Source organism: Danio rerio, chromosome 15 (assembly GCF_052040795.2).
Source record: "Danio rerio strain M-AB ecotype USA chromosome 15, GRCz13ab, whole genome shotgun sequence".
In the NCBI taxonomy this organism is placed as follows: Eukaryota; Metazoa; Chordata; class Actinopteri; order Cypriniformes; family Danionidae; genus Danio; species Danio rerio.
In genome coordinates, this window is record NC_141035.1 from 20,737,051 (window position 1) to 20,751,967 (window position 14,917).

General features: G+C 36.0%; 2 protein-coding genes across 16 annotated transcripts in view; one reads left to right on the forward strand and one right to left on the reverse strand.

Annotated features, from left to right (window-relative positions):
• phldb1b (pleckstrin homology-like domain, family B, member 1b) overlaps positions 1–14,917 on the reverse strand; it is a 149,618-nt gene that overhangs the window by 132,361 nt on the left and 2,340 nt on the right. For 7 of the 15 annotated variants that reach the window (XM_087283948.1, XM_087283945.1, XM_087283940.1 and 4 more), the window contains exon 1: positions 11,848–12,020. The exons of the other annotated variants lie outside the window; for them this stretch is intronic. In XM_087283948.1, the coding sequence (XP_087140074.1) occupies positions 11,848–11,901 (54 nt within the window). In that variant the 5' untranslated portion in view covers positions 11,902–12,020. Of the gene's footprint in view, positions 1–11,847; positions 12,021–14,917 lie in introns of those variants that run through there. 15 annotated transcript variants of the gene reach the window in all.
• dixdc1a (DIX domain containing 1a) overlaps positions 13,882–14,917 on the forward strand; it is a 59,400-nt gene continuing 58,364 nt past the window's right edge. The window contains exons 1-2 of the mRNA XM_087282511.1: positions 13,882–13,925; positions 14,745–14,903. The gene's annotated coding sequence lies outside the window, so the exon portion shown is untranslated. The remainder of the gene's footprint in view (positions 13,926–14,744; positions 14,904–14,917) is intronic.

Below are 14,917 nucleotides of genomic sequence, written 5' to 3' on the forward strand. Positions count from 1 at the left end.
AGATCAAAAGCCACATTACCACGTATACCACGTTACATATATATCACGTCAGTCCCATGATGAAATACAAAGCATTTTCTGTGAGCATACTTTCTCTCAGGTGCTAATAACACATCATCAGACTTATAATTTCCTGGCTCCAAGGCTACTATTGAGCATGAGTCACTCTTTCTCTCCATGTTGAGGGGGCTGCACAGGGCAGGGGCTCAAGTGAACACAATATTCCAACAGGCACTTGCTCAAACGTTCCGTTGACTTTGGCTGTTTGTTTCCTAAAGACACTGGGCTCGACAAGGCATTCCAGCCCAGCCAGCACAAAGAGCTCTTTTCAACACATTTAATCCCTGCAGAGGAGTGGCAAAGGGGGCCTGGCTCTCCTTCACTGAGGACCACTGGACCCAGACTCCAAATTCATAGACACGCAAAACACAAAGCATGCAGAAAAAGCAAAAGAGTAGGGATTCAAGACATTTGCTTTACCTTCGCAGAGAGGTTATTCTTGAGCACCTGTTCACATCCTCTGGACAGAAGCTCCAAAGCCATGGGCTGCTTTTAAGAAATCTCAAATTTCTAATCCAATGTCTTAAAAATCAATCCAAAAGCTTTGTTTTGTGCTTCTATCTTAAAATTCTTTACAACAAGAACATGATGTCAGACCTTCCAGATGTGTGTCAGGCATTGCCAGTGCCCTTCAGTGCCAGTGTGCAACCCTTCAAGACCTTGGCGAAAGTTCTCATTTCTTTAATCTTCTTCCAAAAATGTGCAACGCTCAAAGCCAAGAATTTTACCTCAGCTAGAAAGTGGCTCACACGCAGGGCCTCGAGGCACATGAGGAACAACGTCAACACCTCCTTCGGCTGTGCTATTAAAAGCTGACACAATGGGTTGCTGCCAAAACAAGCGTCCCAGAATCACCCCTCTGGTTCTTGACTCGCCACACTCCTCCAGACATCAGATGAACTGTGCAGAGAAACGCTGAGTATTACCAAAAGCTGGTTTGTATTCGGTGAGATCGTCTCAGAGAGTAATCGAAGGAGGGGTGGTGTGTTAGTAAATGGGAGGAGGTGGACATGGAGCAAAGGAAGCAGCTTTGGAAATCTCTTGGTCTAATGGAAACATCGTCAACAACATCCTTCCTCCAGCTCTTCTTTGTTTAAGACTCTTATTAAGTATCAATACATATACTAAGGAAAAGGCTGCAATACATTTTTCCCTTTTACTTTTTTTAGACACTTTTTTGCTGATATTTGTGAGATTTTGATTTTAAAATGCATTGGGAGAATATTCCAAAGTAGGTGAAAAAAACTACATCCAAATTCACAGAACACATAAAATAGTTTGCGAAAATTACCCAAATGACTTTGTAAGTGCACATGTGATGAATGCTTTACTATCAGGCTATGGAAAAGTAGCTGTGAATGGCAGGAGATATTGACATTGCCATAGTGTGGTCACATTTACAAGGTTTTCATGGATTGCAAACCCATTTGTGTCATAGATTGCTAATCTATATGAGGGAATCTCATCCTTGTACAAAATTGCCAGATTTGAATCAATTAATATTTAACTGATTGACTGGATTTCATGCACACACACACATCACAATTAGTCATGTTAAGACAAATTGGCTTTCGATACTACACGCATTCTAAGCATGGTGAATGCAGAAGTGTTGTTTATGTTTGCCATGTCTCTTTTCTAGGAACAAGGCAAAAGTTTTTTTTTTATTCATTCATTCATTTTCTTTATGGATTAGACCCATTATTAATCTAGGGTTGCCACAGCGGAATGAACCGCCAAATTATTCAGCATATTTTTTACGCAGCGGATGCCCTTTCAGCTACAACCCATTACTGGGAAACATCCGTACACACTCAATCACACACTATGGACAATCTGCTTTCCCAATTCACCTATACCACATGTTTTTGGACTTGTGGGGAAATATTATATATATATATATATATATATATATATATATATATATATATATATATATATATATATATATATATATATATATATATGGGTAAAATCAGCTGCATGGGTAAGCTAAGCTTAATAAATAAATAACAAATAAAAAAAATAAATAAAATAAAACTGCTAACACATGGTTTAGAACAGCCAGTTTTTCTTTTTTTGTTTGTTTTAAAGCTTGTCTAGTCATCTTTTGGTGTAAAAAAAAAATGTTTCAGACAGTGTGAAATAAAAAGGAGTGCGTCATTAATTATCAAGATGACCACAGTTTTTCTAGCCAGCAACAACTTTTGAGCACAGCTGGAGCTGGTCTTACGGTGAGTCTGACCTGACATTATGCAAGTCTGATAACAAACATGTTTGATAAAATGACCCCGGCTCCATTTCTATGGGAGACCTTTCAAATCCCAAATGAAATTTCACACAGGACGCTGGAGTGTTAGCAGTGAATAATGATGCTCAGGAAAATGTTTTTAAGTGTGCAGAGGATGTCAGACAGTGGGAGGAAGAGCAAAAGCAGGAGATTGGAAAGATTGCAGATGTTGCATTGCAGCCACTCACACACAACCTTCCAAGACTTTGCTACATTTATCAAAAAACTAATAAATAAATAAATAAAAATGTGAAGTCACAGCCATGACAATAATACACTTTTGCTATAGTTTTTAGGAGGTTCACATTTATTGTGATTATTGTGCTGCTAAAGTAGATATTGCTACAGTATGTTGTTACTAAGTTTTTATTATATGGCATGAGATGCAGATGTGAATGATACACAATCATCTTTGATGGTCATTTATAGCACAAGCAAACAAACAAACCAGGAGCCAAAAACAAAGCACACATTTCTGCATTCCACTGCACTGGAATGCTTTTCCATTGTTGTTTTATAAACAAGAGCTAGATAAATGGGTCTGTTCACTGTGTATGCATGTCTTGTAGCTTGACACAGCTTTCTAAAACCTTTTTTAAAGGTTTTTTTGTAACTATTCAAAACTGAATAAATTATCTAATAACCATGGTTTGTTCTGTAACCAATCAGAAAAAAAAAATTTGAGGGGGCTAATATTGACCTTTAAAATCTTTTAACTTTTATTGCAGTCAAACAAAAAAGAATATGATGTCCAGAAGAAGAAAAAATATTAGAGGAAGTACTGAAAAATGTCCTTGCTGTTAAACAGTGGGGAAATATTTGGAAAAAAAAAATCTAATGTCTTGTTTATTTCACGAGTAAATTTTCCTGCTTAAACAGTTTCAAAAGACAAACTGGTGTGACTACATTTACATTTTTTACATTTACATTTAGTCATTTAGCAGATGCTTTTATCCAAAGCGACTTACAAATGAGGACAAGGAAGCAATTTACACAACTATAGAAGCAACAATGAATAAGTGCTACAAGCAAGTTTCAGGTCTGTAAAGTCTAAGAAGGAAAGTATTAGTAATTTTTTTTTTTTTTAGTACAGTTAGTGGTTTATCCAGAGAGGCAATTGCAGATTAGGGAGTGAAGTGGAGACTAAATAGCTGAGTTTTTAGTCGTTTCTTGAAAATAGCGAGTGTCTCTGCCGTTCTGATGCAGTTAGGGAGTTCATTCCACCAACTGGGCAGATTGAGCATGAGCGTTCAGGAAAGTGATTTTTCCCTCTTTGGGATGGAACCACGAGGCGACGTTCATTCACAGAACGCAAGTTTCTGGAGGGCACATAAATCTGCAGAAGTGAGAGCAGATAAGACGGAGCAAAGCCAGAGGTCGCTTTGTAAGCAAACATCAGAGCTTTGAATTTGATGCGAGCAGCAACTGGCAGCCAGTACAAACGGATGAGCAGCGGAGTGACATGTGCTCTTTTAGGTTCATTAAAGACCACTCGTGCTGCTGCATTCTGGAGCAGCTGATGAGGCTTGACAGAGTTAGCTGGAAGCCCTGCTAGTAGAGAGTTGCAGTAATCCAGTTTGGAGAGAACAAGAGCTTGAACAAGGAGTTGAGCTGCATGTTCAGATAAGAAGGGTCAGATCTTTCTTACGTTATAGAGTGCGAATCTGCACGATCGAGCAGTTCTAGAAATGTGATCAGAGAAGTTTGGTTGGTCATCAGTAGTTACTCCAAGGCTTTTTACCATTTTAGATGCAGTAATGGTTGCCCAATGGTTTCTTAAAGCCGGATTGCTTGTTGTCCATGAGATTGTTTTGAGTAAGAAAGTCCAGGCTTGATTGAACACTACTTTCTCCAGAATCTTGGCCATGAATGGAAGCAGGGATACCGGTCTGTAGTTTTCAAGTAGCGTATGGTCCTGGTTGGGTTTCTTCAGCAGTGGGGTTACCCTAGCCTGCTTAAATGAAGTGGGGAAAAAACCTGAGCCAAGAGATGTGTTAATTATGTGAGTCAGTGTTGGTATGACTGCAGGAGAGATGGCTTGCAAGAGATGAGAGGGAATGGGATCAAGTGGACAGGTGGTTGCATGGCTAGATAGCACGAGTTTGGACACCTCAGACTCAGAAAGCTGAGAAAAAGAGGTGAGTGTGTGTGGTTTTGGTGGTGTTTCTTGCGTGTTTGTTGTAGGTGCAGCAAATTGAGCACTGATTTTTGCAGTTTTGGTGCAAAAGAATGTAGCAAAGTCATCAGTAGTAAGTGTGGAGGATGCGGGTGGAGGAGGAGGATAGAGGAGGGAGGAAAATGTTTTAAAAAGTAGGCGAGGATTAGTGGCATTGTTGATTTTAAGACGGTAATATGTCTGCTTTGCAGAAGTAACCTTAGCTGAGAAAGAGGACAGAAGAGTTTGGTATGTTAAGAGCTGTGCAGGATTTTTAGTTTTCCGCCAAATTCTTTCTGCAGCTCGAAGTTTTGAGCAATGCTCACGGAGAGCATCCGAGAGCCAGGGTGCAGGAGGACTGGCACGGGCTGGCCTGGATGTAAGAGGACATAATTTGTCTAGACATGATGCTAGTGTGGAGCAGAGTGTATCAGTGGCACTGTTCGTATCAAGTGCAGAGAGTTTGCAAGATGGAGGAAGAGAGTCTGAAACAATGGTGGATAATCTATTGGGTGAGAGAGAGCGTAGGTTTCTGCGAAAGGCAACCAGTGTTGGAGTGTGTGGCGGCTCAGGAGTAATGTGGATGTTGAGGGACAGAAGGAAATGATCCGATATTTGTAGTGGAGTTACTAGTGTTTGATCAGTGAAGCAATGTCATGTGTAAATAAGGTCTAGCTGATTTCCTGATTTGTGGGTAGCAGAAGTTATACACTGTTAATACACTGTTATAATACACTACACTGTTAATACACACACACACACACACACACACACACACACACACACACACACACACACACACACACACATATATATATATATATATATATATATATATATATATATATATATATATATATATATATATATATATATACTGTACAACTTTAGTTGTAACTTTAGTCAACTGTATCAAATGAAATGAGTGTAGTTAACTCAAAATTTACTGAAAGTTAATTTTACTAATTTAAAGAGTTTTGATCTCAGTGTTGAAGGTAATATGTTACCTCATACCTCATTATTTAAACTTAAATGGAGTGAGTGATATATGGAGTGATATATATATATATATATATATACTGTAAAACCCAAAAAGTTAAGGTAACTCAAACAGTTTAAGGGAACTGATATATATATATATATATATATAGCAACCATAATTATTTATGATTAGTATACAATAAAAAATTGCCCTCCACGAGGAAATGCATCATACATTTCATCACTGAGCAGTACTGGATCAAATGTGCAGTTGTGTCATTTACAGAAATGGCACATATCAGTTTTACCAAAGCTTATGAGTATGATGTCATTTCAGCCAAAACAGGAATCAGCTCGTCAACTTCCTAGAAAAGTTACTTCAGCTCATAAACACTTCCAAACTACTATTGGCTCACCATGGTGATGATGCAATAGGTTCATTTAACCTTTTAAATGTCTTCTGTTAAGTCTGTCAAATGTCCATGAGTATATAAAAAACAATGCTTTAGTAGAAAATACAATTCCAAGTGAAAGCATTAAAAATGTCTTGCTTTAAAGCAGAGATGCCCAAACTGGCCTGCGGGCCAAAGTTGGCCCTTTGTATCCTTTGATTTGGCTCGCCAGATGGAAAATGAATAGGATGGGTTGGGGAATGCCTTCTAACATGTCTTAACAGAGTTTGTCATTTCTATTTTAATGAACCTTTTGTTTGTTTATTTGTTTGTTTTATTGTTGGGCTACAAAAAAGCAAACTAAAATTAAATGTTTCCATTAAATGTTTTTTTTTATGTACATACTGTCACTTAACGAATAGGGGACAAAGCAGAAGACAACAGTGTGCAAATCAAGATAAAGGCAGGTTCAGCATGACTACTGTATTTTGGCATTGAACTCCATTGTTTGGAGTGGTAAATTTTTTTTTAAAAGTTTTATTGTGATTAGTTAACAAAATTGTGATTAGTTAACAATATACACATTTAAAAAATTGATTAAATAAGGGGGCGACAAGGTGGTTCAGTGGTTAGCACTGTCGCATCACAGCAGGAAAGTCGCTGGTTCAAGTCCTAGCTGGGCTAGTTGACATTTCAGTGTGGAGTTTGCATGTTCTCCCCGTGTTCGTGTGGGTTTCCTCCAGGTGCTCCGGTTTCCCCCACAGTCCAATCTAGACATGGGATAATAACCGTTTTCAAGGTATACCGCTGTTTGGAAAAAGTCAAGGTTTTAAAACCACCAAAATTTTCTGTGATACAGTTCCAAAGGCATATGTATGATTTTTTATTTACATTTTTTGTTTGTTTTTTAGGACAACAGAATCTACAGCAGAAAAAAATATCCAAATACGCCATTTAAATAGTAATGAAATTTGTGTTTTTGAAGACAGCAGAAGTCAATGATTGATTTGAGTTATTTAGATTTACATGTTCACTGTTCCAAAATATCATAAATCTTTCAAAATACAAAATATATTGTTTTCAAAGGGGATTTTTTTTACCCAGTCGTTTAAAAATAATAATAATATTTTAGAGCAGTAATCACAATACGGTTATACCGTGAAACCATGATAATTATATCTAAGGTTATCATACTATCAGAATCTTATACCAGCCCATGCCTAGTCCAAACACATGCGGTAAATTGAATAAACTAAATTGGCAGTAGTGTATGAGTGTAAATGTGTGTATGGTGTTTCCCAATACTGAGTTGCGACTGCAAGGGCATCCGCTGTGTAAAACATATGCTCGAAAAGTTGATAGCTTATTCTGTTGTGCCAACCTCTGAATAAAGGTACTAAGCTGAAGAAAAATGAATGAATGAATAGAAAATACATTTGAAGTATTTCATTTCTATTTATCTATAGATTTTATGAAATAAATTAGGAAATTACCTATTTACTTTTGGCCCACAGCTCTCAATCAAGCTTGGATTTTGGCCCTTCATAAGAAAAAGTTTGGGCACCCTTGCTTTAATGCAGCCTGCTATACAAAGTATTGTTAGCTGCTGGCAGCTAGCTCTCTGCAACTCTTACATGGTTGCTCACTGAAGCAAAGCAGGGCTGCGCCTGTTCAGTACCTGGATGGGAGACCACATGGGAAAGCTAGGTTGCTCCTGAAAGTGGTATTAGTGAGGCAAGCAGTCTCTCGGATGAGATATTCAACCAAGGTCCTGACTTTCTGTGGTTGTTAAAAATCCCAGGATGTTATTCAATAAAAGAGTGGCATCCTGGCCAAATTTGCCTACTTGCCTCTGTCCATCCCCATATCACAACTGGCTTCAACACTCAGTCACATCAATCAGCTGGTGTGTGGTCTGGCACAATATGGCTGCTGTTTTGTCATCCAGGTGGATGCAGCACATTGGTGGTGCATGAGGACATTTGTGCTTTGTGTAATGTGCTTTGAGTGTCCAGAAAAGTGCTATATAAAATTAAGAAATTATTATTATTATTATTATAAATAAATAAATGTTACATGACCGAAGTGTTAAACTGTAGAGCTTGTGAAAATGTAACATTTTCATTATATGCTTTTAATTACCATTGTAAAATTACAGTAGCTTCATGGATATTTTGTCATTGAGAGGAAAGTGCCCTGTAAAACAATGCTGGGTTTCACACAATCAACTTGTGTTGGCACAACATGGAGGAATTACGTTGACTTGTTAATTTTTACAAACTTAAGTGGATTGAACACAAAACAATTAAGTTGTCCGAAAAAAAACCCTAAGAATTGTGTTGTTTTAGCTCATTTCTAATTAAGTAGTTTGAACTAATCAACAAGCACAAATGTACCCACTGATAAGAGTTCACTAACAGTAAATAGCAGCTCAGGTACTGCATTTAACCTTCTTTTCACCCCTATATCCTCAACAAACATATAAGAATTTGCTGTATATTGGCCACTTTGAATCATAAGCTGATAGCAATCTCCTAACTGTAATAATGTGCAATAGCCGTCATTATGCGAGCCTAAGCAAACACCACTAATGAATGTGTCTGTATTCGTCTTCCAAGCAAATCAATTCCAGCAATGGCAGAGTTCTGAAAGATTCCATTGGCAGGGCCTGTGTGATTTCAGCTTATTCTCAGTGCTCTGGAAACACAGATGACCTGGACAACAGGGGCTTGATTATCAAAACCAAAACCAGCAGAGCATTTTTCACTCACCACTGACCTTCCAAAGTTCTGGAGAGTGATCATGGAAAGACCCCGCGCTCTCCCCTCCGCCTGTTGCTCTGTACTCGCTCAATGGGCTGCTCTGTTTTGGGTGGGAGATCAGGAGGAGAGAGAGCTACAAACGTGGCACTTACAGTGTGGTGATTCTGCTCTCTTTCTGTCTCAGTAAACTAAAGGTGAGGCATAGACCTTGTTTTCTCTGTGTTTCTGTCGTTTCCCTGAGGCCAAAACATGTAAAGTTGAGATTCACACAAGGTTGGTTTATGTTGTGTCTTCGGCTCTAATAAAAACAAGGTCAGAGCTCATTCCTGTCACCCTGCATCTGGCAGTAGAAATTATTAAGACCTCACGCCATATCTGCCATGCTAAATATTGTTCCAGAGAGACTGATAATATTGGGGCTGTAATGTGTTTTTTTTTAAGCAATGATTTCTAAAAATAACAGTCTGTGTTTGCATCAGCTGATTTGAGTGGACCAGATTTTTGGATCAGAGATCCACAAGTTGTGCCAAGAACATTTCCAGGTCATTACATTTCATAGTTCAGTCAGACAATGAGCAATTAAGTATAAAATGAAGCATATTTCGTTTGCATTCACTCTTATAAATAAAAGTTACATGAAGTCTATTTAACATACAGTTGAAGTCAGAATTATTAGCCCCCCTATTTGTTTTTTCCCTAATTTCAGTTTGAGAGAATATTTTTTTCAACACATTTCTTAGCATAATAGTTTTAATAACTCATTTCAAATAACTTATTTTTAATAATTTCTTTTATCTTCATCATGATGACAGTAAATAATATTTTGCTACATATTTTTCAAGACACTTCTATACAGCTTAAAGTGACAATTAAAGGCTTAGGCTATATAAGTTAACTAAGTAGGTTAGGATAATTAGGCAAGTTATTTTATAACAATGGTTTGTTCGGTAGACTATGAAAAAATATAGCTTAAAGGGGCTAATTTTGTCCCTGAAATGTTTTTTTTTATTTTTATTTTTTTTATTGAAAGCTGCTTTTATTCTAGCCGAAATAAAACAAATAAGACTTTCTCCGGAAGAAAAAATATTATCAGACATACTGTGAAAATATCCTTGTTCTGTTAAACATCATTTGGCAAATATTTAAAAAAGAAAATTCAAAGGAGGGAGTTAATAATTCTGACTTCAACTTTATTTGGAAAACTTCCATTCCACAAAAGTCTGTTTATTGCGTAAAACAGTCATTTAGATTCTATAATATGTTCTTTACAATAGGAAAAATGGCTGGTTTAAGATCTGTTCACTGAAAGGTTCTTCCCAATCAGCACCTAGATGTCAAATCAACATCAAAAAGGAATGTAAATCGATTTGATGTCAACTGAATAAACTGACTTCATAATGATCTGATACCTCACACTGTCATCCAAACATGTGTCAAAAATGTATTCCTGTCCTGTAATCAATGTTTAATGTGTTTATAATGTTTTTTTTCATAATTGTTAAGACTTTACTTGAAGGGGTGTACAAAAGACTGTCACGAAACCTCTATAATCATGACATGACATGTCATGAATATGAAGTTTTTATGCATACGTATGACAACTGTTATTAAGTGTCATTTGCTCACGTCATTTTAAATGCAAATATGACACTGTTTGCTTTAACAACTTGACATGAATAAATACATCACATCCAGTCCTTATCTTTGTCATGAACACTTGGCATTACCAAGACATTCATTCATTTTCTTTTCGGTTTAGTCCCTTTATTCACCAGGGCTCACCACAGCAGAATGAACCGCCAACTCATCCAGCACATGTTTTATGCAGCGGATGCCCTTCCAGCCACAAAAAAAACCCATACACTCTTGCATTCACACTCATACACTACAGACAATTTAGCTCATTCAATTTACCTGTTTCACATGTCTTTGGACTTTGGGGGAAACCGGAGCAAAAAAAAAACCCACGCCAACACGGGGAGAATGTGCAAACTCCACACAGAATTGCCAACTGACCCATCCTGGGCATGAACCAGCGACCTACTTGCTGTGAGGCAAACATGCTACCTACTGCTCCACTTGACGCTCATTACCAAGACAACACAACTTACTAAATATGTCATAAACATGATTGTCAAAACTCCATTATATTTTTTTTCGACAGCGAACAAATTGTATCTGTTGTTAAAAATGTGTCATTAAAAAGTGTCATCGCTCAATATATTGAGTCATATCTAAAATATTTTTAAGAGCTTCATTAATATTTATTGACATTTTAATAGTAAATTTGCAAATTTGCCTAGGTGTATATATATATATATATATTTATATATATATATATATATGTATATATATATATATATATATATATATATATATATATATACATACATATATTATTGATGCTGTTATAAAATTAGTTAGACATTTTAATGACTTCATGACAATCATGTTTATGACAGATTTATGACAAGTTTTGATCAATTAAACAATTGTAATAAGCATGCATAACATTTTATTTAAAGGTTTATAAAGGTTTTACAACAGTCTTATAAACTTCCACTTCAAGTAAAGTGTTACCAAATAGGCTACAATATAGATGAGTTAATGATTGTACAAAAATTCTTTGTACAGTCTAATTACAATATTGAAGCTAACCAACCAACAAACCAACCAACTAACAAACACACAAAACCATGCCTATATCCAATAATAAATATGGAAATATTAAAAACCTCAAAGTGAAAACATCACGACTCACAGTTTAATACAAATTTGGTGACAACATGTTATAAAAATAAATATAAAATAATAATAATAAATATTTTTAAAATCTATTCTAAAAGTTGTTTTAAAAATATATATTTTATTATATTAAAATAATTTATTTTTAAATATTTAATTATAGAAGTTATTTAAGTCTTTATTTTTATAGATTATCTTTTAAACTCTGGTCAAAGTCATTGGACTCTTATGTTATGTTAGGTTTTATGAAATTAATTAATTGTCAAATAAATAAAAAAAAGCAGAAAGAGTGACACAGACACACATTCTCAATATCCATTAACAACAGTCAAGTTTTAACCTTCCAAAAGCCTTAAAACAATCAAAATATTTCTCTCTTGGGAGGTTATTATAAAGCTATCATCCACCAAGCAAAATATTTTTCAACGAGAACTTTCTTACAAGCCATACTGAAGTCCTTACCTGCAATAACTTTCTGGCAGCCAATGAAACAAGACCCTCAACATGGCTCCTCATGGACAAGACATTATGAAGCTGGACAGAGCTTTGAGAATGGAATAGAGATGCTGTGTGTGATCGCTCAGACACAAAGCAGATTCTCCTGGTCAGCACTGGACAAAAGTCATCTCCTGTGTGTGCCCGTTTCTCTCTCCCTCACACTCGTTCTGTCAACCACTCCTCATCTGACACAAGGCACTCATTCTTTCAGTCAAAGAAGTCCTCACTTGTTCACTAACCTCACAGAGACCCCTACTGCAGGAATAAGTCCACTTCAGGAAATGCTGAATCTCACATTTCTGCAGAGGGTGCACAAAAACACACTGGAGTTTATAATGCAGTTCCTCTTTCTGATGTCAGGCTTGGGTTTTGTCACTGTTGGTATAGTCATGTGTCAGTCCTGACTATACACCAAAGAAAAGCCGCTCTGATCAGGTGTTTTTCCTCCAGTACACACTATATAGTCATCTTTCAGCTGATATTTGGGACTGAGCTTGACTCTTTTTCTCTCCTCTGTTTTGATTGCTAGCAATAATTCATCCCTTCTCCAACAGGAGGGGCATGTCGAGTGTTTTGGAGTAGTCTGCTGGCTTAGTGCCAGAAATAAAAAGTGGAGCTTGATGATTCGGGGTTATGAAGAGTACTTTAGATAAGGGTTGTTATTCGTCTTGCTTGTTTATGTGCCACTTTGGTCAAATTTAGTGCTTCAATGCTGATTTTAATTTCTGCCTTTTTTCTGCAAAATAATCTAAGTTTTGATATGTAATTCAAAACATATTTTTGAAGTGGTGTTTTTGAACATTCAAAATGATGAGACAAAGCTGAACGTTATGAGACACTAAGCCATAATGATTATTAAGTAAAATAATTAGAAAAAAGTATGGGGTATGCTATGAGATGCTTAGTGAAAGTTTGCTGATGAATGCTATGAAATGATGACCTAAAACTGATAATTATGTGTAAAAAATAAATAAATATTATAACAACTTATTGATAAAACATATATTACTTAAACTGAGAATATGTATACATCATGCATTTTTATACTGTTTTTTTTATTTTTATAAAAAAAAAAAAAAAAAATATATATATATATATATATATATATATATATATATATATATATATATATATATATATATATATATATAAAGAGAGAGAGAGAGAGAGAGAGAGAGAGAGTTAAATGTTAATTGTTTTCAAATTATGAGAAGGGTCAAATTATGTCAGAAAAAAAATAAATAAATCATACCCACATAGAAAAATATCTCAGCTTTGGATAATGATTTTGTCCCTAAAATGATGTTTAAAAAATTAAAAACTGCTTTTATTCTAGCTGAAATAAAACAAATAAGACTTTCTCCAGAAGATAAAATATTATCAGACATACTGTAAAAAATCCTTGCTCTGTTAAACATCATTTGGAAAATATTTTAACAATCGGAAACATTTTTTGAAGAGGGCTAATAATTCTGACTTCAACTGTATGTTGCTGTGTCACAGTTGCAATTAAATTGATAAATCCATGAATCATTGCGCTTTAGGCGTGCTATTAGTGTGCTTTTTCTTGAAGTGACCTGATTGGTAAAACATTTTTTCTTTATCTCAAAATAATAAAAATGTATTTTAAATGACGGTCAAGATTGGCCAAAATTACATAGCCCACGTATCATTTATTAACATCTAGGCAAAATACTACAATTTACATCTGACCCAAGTATTGTGTGCTGCCATGTTTGGCCCACATGCTGTTTGCCAGTGCCAGATGAATGCCTGCTGTGCCAGATTTATGCCAAAGATTTATGTTATACTACACAGTAATACACAATAATTATACTGTATATGATAAAACTAGCAATTATATGATAAAACATTTAATTCTATAACTTTTATGATATCTTATACTTTTGATTTTAGAAAAAACTTTAGCATATATATTCATTTATTTTATTTGTTTGTTTATTTGACGCATGAGTATTCATACAAATAGGCTAACGTACAGTTAAAGCGAACCAGAGGAGGAAACAGGCAGGCTAACAATGGTAAGTAGGCCTATCGCATGGCACTCCTTGAGGGGAAAACTAGTTTTCATGATCATTGGTAGATTTTTTTGTTATTCTACAACACAAAACCACATCTTTTAAAAAAAAAATGTTTTTACCTGTCGATTAGTAAACTGCTTAGCTTTACCGTCACGACTCAGACAGACAAAATAGGCCCCCTAGACACGAGGAAAAGCACGTAAAATACGGAAAAGGTACCTTTTAACATGCGACACTTGAGATTTTCTTCTTCAATAAACGTATTTTGTTCATAAAAATAAGTCAAAACTCCGTTAAACAACATGATAAACCGTGTCTTCACCGATTAAAATAATTAAAATACATTTTTTTCACAAATACATACTGTTGAATGATGTGACAACAGCGCCATCTAGTGACCGATGATCACTATACAACAACACAGGATGGACCTGGTTAGCACCATGTGTCTCATAACACACACATAGCAATCTTAATGCTCTTAACTGCCCAAAAATTCAACATAATTATATTAAACTTTAAAATAAAGCTGAGACCGGGTCATTTATTTGCTATTCTCTTTGTCTAATTAATATAACATATATGTGTCAACTGTGCATACAGTATAGCACAAGCACTTTAGTCTTAAGCTTCTGTTTGTTATTTGCTCTTTAGGACATTCCTCATGCTCAGTCAGAATGCGTCTCATTTCCTGCTCCCTGTGTGTGTGTGTGTGTGTGTGTGTGTGTGTGTGTGTGTGTGTGTGTGTGTGTGTGTGTGTGTGTGTGTGTGTGTGTGTGTGTGTGTGTGTGTGTGTGTGTGTGTGTTTGTGTGCTAAAGGTGCAACTCAAAGGAGAAAGCAGGGCAGCTGGAGGGTCAGTAACAGGTGTGGAGGAATTTTAACTCTCGCTCACACTTTTAGTGCGGGAAAGTGTTCCTCGGATGGCCTCTGTCAGAGTCAGCACCTTCAGGCTTTAAAACCTGCTTCTGACTTTTATGGTATGTTGAGCACA